Source organism: Staurois parvus, unplaced genomic scaffold, assembly GCF_062004578.1.
Source record: "Staurois parvus isolate SC_StPar_1 unplaced genomic scaffold, SC_StPar_1.0 ptg000564l, whole genome shotgun sequence".
Taxonomy (NCBI): Eukaryota; Metazoa; Chordata; class Amphibia; order Anura; family Ranidae; genus Staurois; species Staurois parvus.
In genome coordinates this window covers 7,533,092-7,550,502 of record NW_028318360.1, presented here as the reverse complement: position 1 = coordinate 7,550,502, position 17,411 = coordinate 7,533,092, and the positions used below count along the sequence as shown (strand labels likewise).

General features: G+C 41.1%; 1 protein-coding gene across 1 annotated transcript in view; it reads right to left on the bottom strand.

Moving 5' to 3' along the window:
• ACOX3 (acyl-CoA oxidase 3, pristanoyl) overlaps positions 1-17,411 on the bottom strand; it is a 170,252-nt gene that overhangs the window by 22,017 nt on the left and 130,824 nt on the right. Inside the window, exon 14 of the mRNA XM_089691574.1 lies at positions 935-1,050. Within this exon, the coding sequence (XP_089547700.1) occupies positions 935-1,050 (116 nt within the window). The remainder of the gene's footprint in view (positions 1-934; positions 1,051-17,411) is intronic.

Here is a 17,411-nt window from a genome sequence, read left to right as displayed (position 1 = left end):
AATGTTAGAACTGTTACAGTTAAAGAAATGTGAGGGGGTCTTACAGAATGTCAGCAGGAGAAGAAAATTACCTTATCTATGTCCAGAATACATTTACGATATCTCTTAGACATTCATAAAGACTGGCATCTAGACACCGGGAAGAAATATTGGAGAGGTGCTGGGATTTCTATGTAAAATTAAATGATCAAATGCAGGAGATGTTTAAATAAGACATTGGCTTGGTGAGGCAGTTCCCAAACTAACAAGCCTCCCTCAATGGTACCAAAAAATGACTCAAAATGTAAATAGACATGGGCACTAAACCATAAGGAGATATATTCCAAAATTATTTTAATAGTTCACAATTCAACTATATAAATGCATATTGGGGGCAACAACACTTCCCTTTCTTCAAAGCTTGGAACAAAGGAATGAAGACTTGAAAGGGCTCAAACAATAACTTTAGGAACTTCTGCCTGACCATAGTGTATGCCTAGAGTTTAAATGGATTATCAGAGTAAATACAGATAGTTAATACAGATCCCTCTGGTTCCAATCTGATGTTTGAGTCCTTTCATGTCTTCATTCATATGTCCCAAGCCATGATGAAGATGGAGTACTGTACCCCCAAAGGCATTGACTGTCTTTTATAACAGAACTGTAATCTTTTTGGACTCTTTCTCTGTATGGTGTTGCACTCATTCCTGTATATTTACATTTTATGGCAGTAGAACATGGCAATTAGAACAGGAGGCACATCATAGTAGGTATATTTGTGATGTCATCAGCAGACATCTGGTATTACAGAAGTGAATCAAGAATTATGGTATCCGAGATGTCAAGACAGTACAAGGTTTGTAATAGCAGAAAGTAGTTAATAATGTCAAATACTGAAAAAAAAAAAAAAGAAACCAGGACAAGGAGGGAAACAAATACTCATACTATCTACTACCTGACTATTGTTTCTGGCATCAAAATCATTGGTGGATTTCCGCTTCTCTTGCTGGAGTTTATGATAACTCTCCCGAAGAAGGTAGCACACCAGCCACCTGTAAGCTGCCAAAGGAACTAAAAAATAAGAACACAAATCATTACAATCAGCAAATAACCTGTATGCTTATTTCTACAGAAAAGCTTAGTAAAATTACATAAAATGTTCTGTAATGTATCTTACAAACGCATTGTAGGAACTGAAAATCAGTGCTGGGAACTAAGTGGAAATAAATGGTTTGCTGACTTTAAATGTATGTGAAAATACAAATAGAAAATGCATGTAAATCTATAGGAAAAAAATGTAATTGTTTGATAATGCTACACAAAACCTTTAGGGCTCGTTCACATGCTGATTGCACTGCCACTGGTGTTGATGCGCCAATCAATTTTTTTCAATCTCTTAAATGTGCAGCTTTTTTACTAAATAATGCCTTCTGATCTTGTCATCCTTGTTCTGGGTCACATCTACTCCCGCTTTTTCACCCCGTCCCATGTGGAGACAAAAAACACTGTGCAGACACAGTTCACTGTTGACATTATTTGGACGCCACCTCAGAACAGGTCAATAGCTGACACTGGAGCAAGTGCATGTAGACAAGAAGTGCCTGAACGAGGCTGCTGGAGATCAGCAGCATGGAAATTGAAAACCGTATAATATGAAAACAAATTCAGTGTTTATGATAATGTCAGGAGCATCTAGCAATCCTGCTCCATCACATCTGCTGGTTTCATTCCAGCATTGTGGTTTTGGCTGTGATGCATTCTCCCTGTCTGTCCGCCTGCAAGGTGATTGATGTGGCCAGTGTCTGAATGGAGGCCAAACCTGATTTAGGTCAGCCAAGCCTGCAGTCTCATGCTTGCAACAGCATGTGTTATAAGTGCTTAGGCTCCCTGTCTGTCTGTCCTGCTCTGTTGTTTGGATACCCCTGTTTATGACCTTGAATCAAATATCAAGTATTCTCTGAACTTTGCCTGCTGTCATTGAATCAATCTGCCTGTGTGCCAACCACAAGTACCTGTTTGCTGTGCTCATTTTATGCCTGCCCAGTGTGGTATCCAGGCACTATAGCATTGTGTATAAGTCCTAGGAGCAACCGATTACCATTAGACCTGCTTGCCGTAGGCTTGCGTTAGGGGTAAGGGTGACAGATATACAGTGATTTAGCAAACTACATGTCGTCCAGGTCAAGGTTTAGCTCCACATTAAAGACAATTTCCAGCCTAAACAGAACAGGGTGAATATAAACTAAGGATTCTTTGTCTCTCGCAAACTAAGATGGCAAGTCACCCCTATATATTTGTGTCTCTGTTTAATGTACAATCCGATCTCTGCAGGCTGGTGTGTCACTCACTCTGATGCAAAAGTCAGGAACTATAGCTGGTGAGTGTTTCTACCTTTAGCAGCACCTATTTCCTTTGTCCCTATTTCGTTAAGGCAAGCAGGTCTATGGGTTGCTGCCACATCTATAGTTTCTGTCCAAACAGCACCCGGACTGAGTGTATGGAACAGGAAAGGGTACTTGTAGTCTAGGTAGGTCAGACGAGGGACGAAGGGATGAAATTGGTTACGTAATCCAGAGAATGGTTCTGAGGTCAGGGCTGGCAAGGGTCTAGAGTAATCAGTAAATAGTTCTGATGTCTGGGCAGGTAGCAGGCAAGTGTAATCCATTAAACAGTTCTGATGTCTGGGGAGGTAGCGGGCAAGCCTATTGCAGTAAACAATTCTGAGGTCTGTACAGGTATCAGGCAAGCGTAATCTAGTAAACAGTCCAAGGTCAAGGCAGGTAGTGGACAGGTGTAATCCAGTAAACCATCTGAGATCAAGGCTTGTGGAAATCTGAAAGAGTAATCCAAGCACAGGGTCAGCAGTGGGCAACAAGGAAATACAAGACCGATTGACAGGCAGGGACACATGAGGTACAACTGGTAGGCAGCCAGGAAGCAAAACGTTATCACAAGCCTAGACTGTAGTCATTCAGTCTAGAGGGGTAGGCACCAGGACGCTGCAGAGGAGGTTGAGGGGTGACAGCCAATGAAGAGGGAGAAAACAGCGTCCACAGATAGGGGTCTGCCACACATCAACAGAGATGTTGGCCAGAGAGAAAACTGAATCCGACTCTACCCAACAGAAAGAGAATGGGCCCAGGTGGCAGGCAATAGAGTAAGGGCATGAGCCTGATTCACGCTCCTGACAACTTCAAATTCTGATTATTTGTTGATTCTTTCAAAGAAAGAATCTATTGTCATTATCCTTTTGGTTTTAGGATAACCACACTTGGGCTAAAATTGGAAACTCTTGTGTTTTACCCCTGAAAAAAGAGAAACAAGAAGCAAGCAGGCAAAGAAAAGGTCCCTAGATTGAAGCTGAACTCTGCAGCAAAAGCTGTTTTTGTTATTTAATCTTTTAATAGACTATTGTTTTTATCTTATTTTGGCTGGAGTTCTGCTTTAATGTTTTTAGGTACATTTGTGAAAAGACCAGCTAAACATAAACTGTCTTATCATTGTTAATGTTTTTTTATATTGCTTGTCATCATAAGCAGGCTTTATCAGATATGGTTGACTACAAACTATAGACCCTTTACAGTGTCTAATAATATTTTTGCCTAGGATGTAAGTAACATAATGGTGCTCACAGACATGTTTTTATTAATGGTAGAAAGGGCGCCTGCTTTTTACTTAAAATAACAATGTTATTTGGTAATGCTGATGTGTGCCCTCTTGATTAATTAGAAGAGTGATTTTTATGATGGGCCCCATTAAAGTTTGCCTTGTGCAGACACAAAGAGTGAGTCACATGCAATGTTTACGTCTTTGACTTGAGCCCTGAACTTTGGGTTTCTATTAAGTATAATCAGTTTTTAGGATTAAATCTGTAGCGTGGAATGACCTGTTAACATCTGTGATTTCTTAAATGAATGTTAGAGAAAATGATAGTCGCAGTATATGCTGATAGTCTATATTTGAACTAGCACTTCAAGGAAAACTGAACTGTTCATATTATAGAGGTATTTAATCATCATTAAGGGAAAAATGGGGAAATCTGGAAAAAATCACTCTGCCCTAGTAAGGTACTATGTGTGAAAGTGCATATTCTATTAATAAGTAAAACTGTAAATAGTAACTTGATCATTTATACAGTGCAAACCTATTCTAAAGCGGTTTAAAGAAACAGTGGAAGGTTCACATCAATCCCTGTAGAGTTTACAGTCTTCTGTTTTTAATGGAAAGGCAGCACTAAGTCTCATGGACTTTGGCTGCACATGCTATCTGGCAGGTGTCTCTGGATCACAAGACTTACTGAACAGAATAATAAATCTTTTGGCAGGTAAGACACATATATATTTCACTGTGCAGGCCTTTGCCAGAACTTAAAGAGTATGTTATTGCAACATTTCATATTCCTGATATACGTCTCTTGCACCATGGATTTGTTTAAAGTATCCTGTTCTCTTTTGTATTGAAATATCTGGTGATCCTGCCAGTCCCCCTGCTTTCCTATTTCAAACTGGCCACCCCAGACAAGAAAGCACATCCTTCCCAGTGTGACCGGTTTTCTGGATGTGCTGGGAACACAGCCTGCCTGTCCTCCAATTGTCAGACTTGGGCTGACAAGCCCCCACCCCATTCACTGGCAAGATCAGTGTATTGCCGTTTCTCCACCTCCACCTCTCCAAGCTCCTTCTGCAACAAAGATTATGTGATCACTTCAAAGGTATTTATGATTTTTTTTTAATAAATATACGCAAATGTTTTGCCTTTCAAAATGAAGTGTGGGCTTTAAAAAAAACCCCAAACATTTATACTCACCTAGGTGGATGCAGCATCGATTGGCTCTGCAGTTGGAATTAAGTGTTTAAACACCACTGAATGTTCAGTTATCCCCTCTGCTCTGAGAAGAGGGCCGTGACTATCAGTCACTGGCTCTTTTCTCTTCCCTTCCAGCAGTCACTGGAGCACTGGGCTGTGGAGGGGGTGGGAGAGGCTGGCTTAGGCTCTCAGTAGATCACGGAGATCCTGAGCTAGGTGCAGATCCAGGCCTCTGGTTGGTTCCGACTTTAAAGTCAGGATCTTATTAGAGCCTGGATCGGCTGAGTGACGTCAGCGGGCTTTAGCTTGCTGTTGGCTGAAAATGGGTCACAGAAGTGAAGAACTAAGTGCACTCCTGTGACCTACAGGAGGGCATAGCCAAATAGCTTTGCCTATACTTCTCCTTTCATTTCTATTTTAAACTGAATGGATTGTTTTACAAGGTATTTGTTCAGATATACTTTAAGATTGCTTGTGAATATTTCTGAACTATCCTCAATGTGTAAATCTAGTGATGCCAGGTGTTTTGAGTCCTGTAGAGGGGCAAAAAGAAAGGCAATTGATTTACTAACCATTTTCTCTTTACTGGGTTATTTCAAATTTTGTGAACTAGAATGAGAAGAACTGTGATTCTCTTACAACCTCTAACCTTACGGGAGATCAGTACACAGAAGATACACTCACTGGTCACTTTATTAGGAATATATCCCCCATACCATTACACCACCACCACCACCACCAGCCTGAACCGTTGATACAAGGCTTGATGGACCCATGTTTTCATGTTGTTTATGCCAAATTCTGACCCTACTATATGAATGTTGCATACAGATGGTATTTGCCCATTCTCCTTTGACCTCTGGCATCAACAAGGCATTTTCATGCACACAACTGCCGCTCACTGGATCTTGTCTCCTTTTTGGGCCATTCTCTGTAAACCCTAGAGATGGTTGTGCGTGAAAATCCCAGTAGATGAGCAGTTTTTTAAATATTAAGACCAGCCCGTCTGGCACCAACAACCGTGCCATGTTCAAGGTCACTTAAATCCCCTTTCTTCTCCATTATGATGCTCAGTTTGAATTTCAGCAAGTCGCCTTAACTACGTCTATATGCCTAAATGCATTGAGTTGCTGCCATGTGATTGGCTGATTAGCAATTTGTGTTACTAAACAACTGAACAGGTGTACCTAATAAAGTGACCAGTGAGTGTATTTTATACACAGAAAACATTATATACCATCCAAACAATACACTAACCTGCAAAAAACCCTAGCCTCCAGCCAAATATATATGAACTGGAAGCCGACTTTGAGTCAGGCCTGCTAACCCAAAATAAAGTTTAACTTTACTAAATCTCTTGTGGTTTAATGGAAGCACATCCCACCAGCAATATCTGAACATGCAGAAGGCCTTCAAGGAAAACTAATTATTATGAAGGTATACAAATGACCAACTTCATCCAAATTCCTTGGGTTTCTGATGCGTTATTGGATAGGATGAGATCCCATACGCTTGGTCTATGTGTCAGGGAAATTGTAGATATAGGATTTTTCATGGAAGTGAAGTAAATCATATTCCAAAACTGACCACCATCACCAGGACAAAAAGTGATGGGAAATCCAAAATGTCCCATCTGTCACTGGAAAAGGACTAACACTGAAACGCTAAGTGTCTGCTGCCGCTCTCTGCCAATCCCTCCACAGGCTTCTGCTCACCAAACAAATTAAATTAATAATACTAACAACAATTTACAAAGCCACCCACAACTCTGCCCCCAGCTTCATTACTAATCTAGTCTCAAAATATCAGCCAAATTGTTCTTTTCGTTCCTCCCAAGACGTCTTGCTCTCTAGCTACCTTGTGACCTCCTCCCATGCTCACTTCCAGGCCTTCTTCAGAGCGGCTTCCATCCTCCTTATCCTAATGTCCGATTATCTCCTATTCTGTCCACTTTTAGGTGATTCCTGAAAACCCATTTAGAAAGGCCTATCCTGCCTCTACCTATCAACTGTTCTTTTATCTGCTCCATCAACCCATCCTCCACAGTTATTATCTTTTGTATCACTTGACCCACCCTTTTAGTAAGCTCTAACAAGCAGGACCCTCTGATTCCTCCTGTATAGAATTGTATTGTAACTGTACTGTCTGCCCTTATGTTGTAAAGCTCAGACAGTTGGTGCTATGTAAATTCTGAATAATAACAACAACAGGGGAATTCTCCCAATTGGGATACATGTATCAACTGTCTAGGAGGAAACTCCCCGTCACTGTGGAGATATGTAAACTCATTTCCTATTGTGTTTATGTATTGAAAATTAGGGGTAATCTTGCTGACAATACACAGACAGCAAAAGAAAAAAAAAAAGTTTGGGCTTAAACTGGAGATCCACCCAAAATGGGAAGTTCCGCTTTAAGGACTGGTCCCCTGCTCTCCATTAGGAATTGGCAGCTTTGGGGAGCGTGGGGAGAGCAGGTACCCGATTTTGACAGGTACTGGCTTCCACTTCCACTCCGACTAGGCATTTGGAAGCAGAAGTTATCCTCCCGCAGTCTTCTGGGACACATGACAGGTCCCAGAATACTACGGGATCATTCACAATGCGCAGCGCTGCTCACACATGAGCCGTGGGAACCCGGCTGTGAAGCCGTAAGATATCGCAGATGGGTGCCCACACTTAAGATGCCGGCGCTGGGGAGAGGACAGCTAGTGAACACGACTGCGGTGAGCACACCGCCGGATCGTGGGAAAGACAACTGATGTTTTTTCAAAAGTCAACAGCTACAGTTTTTTTTACAGTTTATTATTTTCAGAGGGGACTGGAGATCCACTTTAAATACATTTTAATATTATGTACAGTCTGAGGTTTTTTTTTAATATATATACAGTCATGGCCGAAATTGTTGGCACCCTTGATATTTTTCCTGAAAATCAAGTATTTCACACAAAAAAGGTATTGCATTAACACATGTTTTGCTATACACATGTTTATTCCCTTTGTATGTATTGGAACAAATATAAAACAGAGGCAGAAAAGCAAATATGACATAATGTCACACAAAACCCCAAAAATGGGCTGGACAAAAGTATTGGCACCCTTAACTTAATATTTGGTTGCACACCCTTTGGAAAACATAACTGAAATCAGTCGCTTCCTATAACCATCAATAAGCTTCTGACACCTCTCACCCGGAATTTTGGACCACTCTTCCTTTGCAAACAGCTCCAGGTCTCTCTTATTGGAAGGACACCTTTTCCCAACAGCAATTTTAAGATCTCTCCACAGGTGTTCAATGGGATTTAGATCTGGGCTCATTGCTGGCCACTTCAGAACTCTCCAGCGCTTCTTTGCCATCCATTTCTGAGTGCTTTTTGACGTATGTTTGGGGTCATTGTCCTGCTGGAAGACCCAGGATCTTGGACGCAAACCCAGCTTTCTGACACTGGGCCCTACAGTGCGACCCAAAATCCTTTGGTAATCCTCAGATTTCATGATGCCTTGCACACAGTCAAGGCACCGAGTGCCAGAGGCAGCAAAACAACCCCAAAACATCATTGAACCTCCACCATATTTTACCGTAGGTACTGTGTTTTGTTCTTTGTAGGCCTCATTCCGTTTTCGGTAAACAGTAGAATGATGTGCTTTACCGAAAAGCTCTATCTTGGTCTCATCTGTCCACAAGACGTTTTCCCAGAAGGCTTTTGGCTTACTCAAGTACATTTTGGCAAACTGTAGTCTTGCTTTTTTATGTCTCTGTGTCAGCAGTGGGGTCCTCCTGGGTCTCCTGCCATAGCGTTTCATTTCATTTAAATGTCGACGGATAGTTCGCGCTGACACTGATGCTCCCTGAGCCTGCAGGACAGCTTGAATGTCTTTGGAACATGTTTGGGGCTGCTTATCCACCATCCGGACTATTCTGCGTTGCAATCTTTCATCAATTTTCCTCATCCGTCCACGACCAGGGAGATTAGCTACAGTGCCATGGGTTGCAAACTTCTTGATAATGTTGCGCACTGTGGACAAAGGCAAATCTAGTTCTCTGGAGATGGACTTGTAACCTTGAGATTGTTGATATTTTGCCACAATTTTGGTTCTCAGGTCCTCAGACAGTTCTCGTCTCCTCTTTCTGTTGTCCATGCTTAGTGTGGCACAGACAGACACACAATGCAAAGGTTAAGTGAACGTCTCTCCTTTTTATCTGCTTTCAGGTGTGATTTCTATATTGCCCACACCTGTTACTTGCCCCAGGTGAGTTTACAGGAGCATCACATGCTTGTAACATTCTTATTTATCCGCAGTTGTGAAAGGGTGCCAATACTTTTGTCCAGCCCATTTTTGGAGGTTTGTGTGACATTATGTCGAATTTGCTTTCTTTCCTCCCTTTTTTTGTTTTGTCCCAATACACACAAAGGGAATAAACATGTGTATAGCAAAACATGTGTTAATGCAATACGTTTCGTGAGAAATACATGATTTCCTGGAGAAATATCAAGGGTGCCAACAATTTCGGCCATGACTGTATATATATATATATATATATATATATACACATACATACACACACACAGGTATAAAAAAGCAGGCTCATATGCCAAAGTCATGTTTTTTTCTGGAGTGTAGAGGTGAAATGTCACTTTAATAAAATTTAAACAATTAGAAACTCAAAAGTTAAAATAAAATTACCCCTAAGACTTGTTATTTTGCCTCTTTAAAACTCATGAACTGAAAAATCTGAGAGGTTAGGAAAAATCATCAAAATTATTCTGGCAAAGAAGATCACAGCATGAAAAACCATCAGCACCGAGCAGGTTATAGGAAATGTTAGAATGCAAAAAAATACATAAGGAAAAAAAGTTTTTAAAAAGATGCCAAAGATATTGGTAAGTGCAGCTCCCCAGTTGAAGGCCAACTAGCTATGGCTGATTCATAGATTAGTGTTAAAACTGTAACAAGTACTGTGCTAATGAAGAATATTTTACATAATTACATATGATTATATAAAGCACATGATAAAATAAAAACATTCCACAGGCTTTACTGACTGCAGAAAACTGAATAAAATACTAAGTTTGTGAAAGAAAACTGAAGGAGGAATAGTTTCATAAAATTTTTACAACACTGTTGAAATAAAAACATAAAAAAACATAAAAAAAGTGTACAAGCTTATTCAGTCCAAGTTTTTTTTTTTCCCTCAACGCTGCCTGTGCAAGTGTTCCAGTGATGTCATCGCAGAAGTCAACGAACTAAGTGCTATACAATATGGTCACTAGAATGTAATGAAATGAGGCTCCCAGAGTTTCCATCAAAACAAAATAATAAGGATGCACAGAAGTTGCAGTGTTAACCGTGAAATGTGATGTGATTTAACACGCTTCTAAAGTTTAATGTGAGGTGCTGTCATCTCTGCTTTGTACATTATGTAATCCGAATGTTTTCTCAAGAGAGAGAATACAAGTACTTTGTTTAAGCTGTGCGGTAAGTGGGTTGTGAGTTACTAAGTATATAGATTGAAGTATTTCCTTTATACAATTATGTGGGGTAACCTTACATTCATACTAGGGATTTGTTTATGCAAAAAATGGAATAGTTATATATAAAGTGCAGCAGACCATAGAGTCCAGCACAGATAATTATGATTGCACTGCATGGGTTACAGTTCACTTTTGGCACATTACATATAAAGATTACATATAAAGCCAAACACAATACTGAAAACATATAATATATACTGGACTTGTCCAACCAGTGGCCCATGAGCTGCATGCGGCCCAAGACGGCTATCGATGCAGCCTAACACAAAATTGTAAACTTAATTAAAATTGATGATTTTTTAAACTTTTTTTTGTAAAAATGCATTTTAAACCCATGCAGCCAAAGAAAAATTGGGCAGTGTCTTTATTACTGGACTTTTAGAAGTTTTATCTTCCCAAAGGAAAATCTTCCACTCTTCACAATTTTATTTATTTATTTCAGGTACTTATATAGCGCCGTCAATTTACGCAGCACTTTACATATATATTGTACATTCACATCAGTCCCTAACCCTCAAGGGGTTTACAATCTAAGGTCCCTAACTCACATTCATACATACACATATTAGGGCCAATTTAGACAGGATCCAATTAACCTACCAGCATGTCTTTGGAGTGTGGGAGGAAACCGGAGCACTCATAGGAAACCCACACAAGCACAGGGAGAACATGTAAACTCCATGCAGGAGGCGCCATGGTCAGGAATTGAACCCATGACCCATTTACTGCAGGGCAGACATGCTAACCACTAAGCCACTGTGCCACCCGTGACAACATCTGTGCCGTTCGTAACAATCATTCCTTATTCATGTCATCAGTTTCCGGCAGCACCTATATTTGTGAACAACTGTTTTCAAGGATGAAGCACACGAAGGGCTAAATTAGAACCAAAATATCTGATGAGCACCTTGCGAATTCATTGAGAATTGCTACTACACCCATCCAACCAGATATTGATGTGTTAGTTTATCAAAAACAGTGTCAAATATTGCACTAGGTTTATGTTGCCCTCTTTTACTTTTATAATAAAAAAAGAAATAAAAGAAAACAAGTTTTGTTACTCAGATAGGTACATTATCTATATCAGTGATCATTAAAGCGGAGCTCCACCCAAAAGGGGATGTTCTGCTTTAAGCCTTTTTCCCCCTCTCCCCATTAAGGATTGGCACCTTTGGGGAGTGAGCACCCGAATTTGCCTAAGGCGGAAGTTGTCCTCCCTCTCCCTCCCTGTAGTCTTCTGGGACACGTGACAGGTGCCAGAAGACTATGGGACTATTCACAAAGCGCAGCACTTCCCACGCATGCACAGTGGGCGCCCGGCTGTGAAGCCGCAAGCTGTTACACCCGGTACCCACACTAAAGATGCCGGTGCCAGGGAGAGAAGAAGAATGGTAAAACCAGTGGTGGTGAGGACAACGCTGGACCGAGGGACAGGTAAATGACTGTGTTTTATTTTTGTTTTTTCAGGTGGAACTCCGCTTTAACTTGTGATCTGCCCGACTTTTATGCTCATCAGCTCTCCTTATTTTTAGTGTATTTTATGTGTGGCCCAAGACAATTCCTCGTCTTCCAATGTAGCCCAGGAAAGTCAAAAGGACAACTATGATATCTTTTTTAATTTACCCCTTCTATATAGTCCGATGATGCTATCCACCTCCTCTGTCATTGTAGGTGGGCGGGTGTTGAGTGCTGCAGAAATGTAATGTAATGACGTGGTACTGCTCTCTCTGCAGTATTCTCTTGTGAACCCATGATGGCTGGGTGATGTAATCCTAGGTGGTGGTCCCTTGATGCCCTGGGCTTATAGAAAGCATGTTAAATGATGCTGGGTAACATTCAACCTGGGACAGAAGCAACATCTGTTAATGGAAAACACTTACTGCAGAGGACGGTCCAGAGATAAAGTGAGTATTGCAATTTTTTATTTTTTTTAAATGTCTCGGTCAGGTATTTTTTGCCAGCTGTGCAGGGGCGGACTGGACATTTGGAAACTCGGGCACTGCCCGAGGGCCCGGGGTCAGTAGTGGGCCCCATGAGATGCCCCTGGTACCTTTTTCATAGGCTTTTTTGAGTTTGGGCAAGGACACAGGGGCCCCATGATCCCCTATTGCCCGGGGGCCCCATGAGTTGTCAGTCCGCCCCTGCAGCTGTGTGACATTGGGGAGATTTTCCTTAAGGCTGCATTCACACTTGAGCGATTTGTACCTTGAAGCTTAAAGTTCCAAAAACGCTCAAACTTAAAAAAATCAATTGTCCTCTATGGTGCCTGTACACAAGTTCAGGTGTGGACAGGTACTATAGAGAACAATAGATTTTTTTAAGCTTGAGTGTTTTTGGAGCTTCAAGCTAATAATCACTCAAGTGTGAATGCAGCCTTATTTCCCATATCCAAAACAGATAAGGAATGCAAGGGAAAGGCCCTCTTAGGCAGCTGTCTCCAGAACAAGAGTTTGTATTGGAAGATTTTATCTCATTTGGAGTTGTTCTGGTGAATATTGAAATTTCCATCACTGTTTGTATCAGTAGACAAAAGGTGACCAGGTGACAATGGTGACCAGGACAAAAATAAAAAGTGACAGTAATAAAACTTGCACCAGAGACCAAATGATAAAAGAGTTCAAATTAATTGGTTTGCACAAAGAAAAAATTCAATACATTTTGGGGTCCATAAAATACTTCATCAGGACTTAAAGTGTTACTTAACCCAGGACCCTGCATTCACTATATCTGGTCTCCCAAAGTACACAGAACATGAAAATGCAATTATTTTAGTAAATATAAACTGCTAAATACCTTTTCTTACCAGCAGTTAGCAGTCTTGTGACTTCTATCAGTGTCCAGCGGGGCACTAAATTAAGCTTGTTGGAGGAGTTTTCATTCTCCCCTGATTGTCTTATGAGGCTGCATGACCCCTGACCGTCTGTCCGGACAGTGCCGATTGGCTCTGTGCTGATCACATTTCCCAAGAAAAAAAAATACTCCAGCAATATGCACCAAACTGAGCATGTGCAGCTTGCCCCCAAGGCTGTGTTCCAACAGCAAATGGACTGGGAATAGTAGAAGAAGGGGAGGATCAGAGAAGACAGGATCAAACATCTTTTTTACACAATGTGGAGGATTAACTCCTTAGGTTCCACAGTGAGTATAACAAGCATGCTGTACTGCATATACAGACTGATTTTATTGCTGAGGGTTTAGTAACACTTTAAGTGTAAGTTATAAACTTGAATGAACTTTTCTGTGTGAATCTATTTAGTGGCACTCCTTCCATTGGTGCATGTTTAATTTCCTGCTGGGTACCCACTGAAAGGTAGAGCTGTGAGCAGCCTAATCTGAGGCAGTAAGCTCTCCTTTGTTTTCTCTCACTACTTTGTATGAACTCACATCAAGTTGATCCAGGGAATATCCGATTGCCTCTCAGGGGATCAGGATGGATTTTTTTTCCCTTGTAGAAGCAAATTGGATCATGCTTTGCTGGGCTTTTTTTTGCCTTCCTCTGGATCAACTGTGGGTATATGATTGTAACTTTTTTTTTTCTAATGGTTGAAGTGGATGGAGTTTTGTCTCTTTTCAGCCAGACTAACTATGTAACTATATAAAATCAAAGTCCTAGCACCTCTTTGATGCTTTTTTCTTCATTGGAGCAATCTAAACTTGACAAGGATACAAATCCTTCCATACTCTATCCAAAAAAGAAAAAAAAAATATTGAGAGCTAGATGCACATCAGTGTTAACTGAACACTGCCAAAATGTTTCTTATTAGTTTTCTCTCTATCTGTTTATGAATACACAACAGCAATAAAAACACTTTTTCTTTATAATTTGGGGTAAGAATAGAACAGCTGATCCAAAGTTGTGATTGTGAAGGAAAATGAGGGTATATCTCCCCAACAGGGCCACAGACAGCAAGCTGACAGAGGTAGAAGCTTGAATAGATTATATCTGAATTCAAAATCATTTCTAAGTAGAATCAATCAAAATACTAAATACAGGGACGCATCTTGTCATTTGTCATCACAATATTAATTGCAAAGTTAATTGCAAATGGACATGTGGTTCACCAGATTTGTCAAGCCATGAAAGGGACACTGTCATGCTGGAACAGAAAAGAACTTTCACAAAACTGTTGCCATAAGGTTGGAAACACATTATTAGTCTAACATGTCTTTGTGTGTTGTAGTATTAACAGTACTCTTCACTAGAAACACCTGAACTCAATACATTACAGGGGTGTTTATATAGATTTCATCATGTAGTGTAGTTATAACTGTCCGGTGTCAACAAACATTTGATTAGACAGAGTATAGGCTCTCCAGTGGCTTACAGTTTCATTTAGTCCAGTCAGCACCAGCAATCCTGGCAGGAAAGTTTTGCATGCACTGTATGATAGTGCCAAGTTGCAGTCTGAGGCACGCATTATTATTATTATTATACAGGATTTATATAGCGCGAACAGTTTGCGCATCACTTTACAAAATGAAGGTAGACATTACAGTTACAATATAATTTGGTACAAGAGGAAACAGAGGGCTCTGCTCGTTAGAGCTTACAATCCAGGAGGAAGGGTTGAGTGGTAGAAAGGTTATAGCTCTGGGGGGATGAGCTGATGGAGGAAATAAATGGCGATTTACTAGTTAGAAGCAGGATAGGCTTTATTAAAGAGAAATGTTTTCAGGGATCATCTAAAGGTGGATAGATTAGGAATCAGTGGACAGATTGGGGCAGGGAGTTCCATAGGATGGGAGAAGCTCGGGAGAAGTCCTGAAGTTGAGCATGGGAGGAGGTGACACGGGAACTAGAGAGCAGAAGGTCTTGGGAGGATCGAAAAGAGCAGTTTGGTTGATATTTTGAGACCAGGTTTGTGATGTAGCTGGGGGCAGAGTTGTGGATGGCTTCATAAGTTGTTGTTAGTATTTTTAATTTTATTTGTTGAGCGAGTGGAAGCCAGTGGAGGGATTGGCACAGAGTGGTAGCAGACACTGAATGCATTAGTCCTCATGCACACTTGATGTTTTTACAGTGCTGTTTTTGGCTTTTGACATTTTTTCCTACAGCCAGTAAACCCCCCAGCATGTTATCCTATGTGTCCATGCACACATAGACTGTAATCAATGTTTTTTGGCTGGAAACTAAAAACCCAGGACTAGTGGGTTTCTAGAGGAGTTTTTTAGCTGTAAAAACGCTCTAACACTGAAAAATGCTAGAAAACGCAGTAAAACACTGTACAATGTGGCAAAACGCAAACACGCGACAAAACGCAACTGATCGTGGTGAAACGCCACTAAAAGCTAATGCAAAAATGCTAAAAAAAGCTGAAAAACTCACAGTTTTAACGTGACTTTGCACAGCTAACGTTACCAGCGTTATTATAATGCCCCATGTGCATGGAGCCTTACTCGTGGTAGCTGGCAAAACGTCTACAAAATAAATAAAAAATGTAAACAGTAGAAGTGAAGCCAAGCTCAGGGCTGCAAGGGTTTCAGAAAATGTATATTATATAGGGCGCGCTTGTTGGAGCCCAACCTCTGTAGCTGTAAGATAAAGGTGCTGACTCTGACTCTGCTCTCCAAGCTTCATTTTTGATGCACAGGCACATCCTGGACTCTACTTCCTGATCCTATAGACAAAGTTTGCTGCTGGACAGCTGGATGTCCCACCTGGGTCTAATTACCACACAATGAGTCTTTTTAACTGTTTATCTTGTAAGTGAAATGTATCCATTGTTTACTAAATAAATTGTCAATACTGCACTTAGAGGTGCCTTCCTCTCTTTTTCAAGGGTTTCAGGCAGAATCACAACTTGGGGCCCCTGCATCGTTCTGTGATTTAGCAGCCAGATAACACAAGGTCCCCGAGGACATGATAGCGCAAATTGGCGTTGAGCAGAGCTGAATTGCGAGAGGTCACGCCGCCACTCCGTATGGTAATTGAGTGTGAACAGTGGAAAGATGGATGGAAGTTTGACCATACCAGTGCAAGAGTGGAACTGCACAAAGGATACTGTGAAACAAGGGAATATTGCTGTTCTATTCTTATCATAGCTTTGCTGTGAGTGTTAAATCTCTCTGCACAATGGAAGGATACACATGGATGGTGTCATTTTATAAAACTAGGGTAATAGATTCTACACAAGGGGTGTGCAAACTTTTTGACTTGAGGGCCGCAATGGGTTCATATATTGGACCCGGGGGCCGGACCAAGAGTAGATGAATGATGTGTATGTGTCATCCATAGTAAGTATAGTAATATTCCCCCATAGTAATTAATCCCCCATATAGTAATTCATCCCCCATATAGTAATTCATCCCCCATAGTAATTCATCCCCCATAGAGTAATTCATCCCCCATAGAGTAATTCATCCCCCATAGTAATTCATCCCCCATAGTAATTCATCCCCCATATAGTAATTCATCCCCCATAGTAATTCATCCCCCATATAGTAATTCATCCCCCATAGTAATTCATCCCCCATATAGTAATTCATCCCCCATAGTAATTCATCCCCCATAGTAATTCATCCCCCATAGTAATTCCTCCCCCATATAGTAATTCATCCCCCATATAGTAATTCATCCCCCCTATAGTAATTCATCCCCCCTATAGTAATTAATTCCCCATATTAAGTCCCCAAGTCCCCCCTGTGTCAATTCACTTACCTTTGCTCCGCGCGTTCCTCTCGCCGTGTTCCCGCGCCGTTCCGGTCTTCAGGGCGGACTGTGAGAGGAGCCTAGCTCCCCTCACGTTCGTCACGCTGCCCCGCCTACACACATCCTGACAGCCATCCTGACAGTATCACGCTCTGCGGGCCGGATTAAAAGGTCCGCCGGGCCGTATACGGCCCGCGGGCCGTAGTTTGCCCATTGCTGTTCTACACGGATTGCAAAGTGGACTGGATATTTGCATGTATCATTTGCACTTTCTATTTGCATCTTTAATGAGATCACAGTGAAGTCACATGTGCCGAACATTGATTCATTGATTTGTATGGTTGATTTATTTGGTTTATATGTTTCATATACCTTTAGTGCTGCATTTATAATTAGATAACAGTAATCGTCTGAAAACCAAACCTAGAACTAGTTAGCAATGGCTGG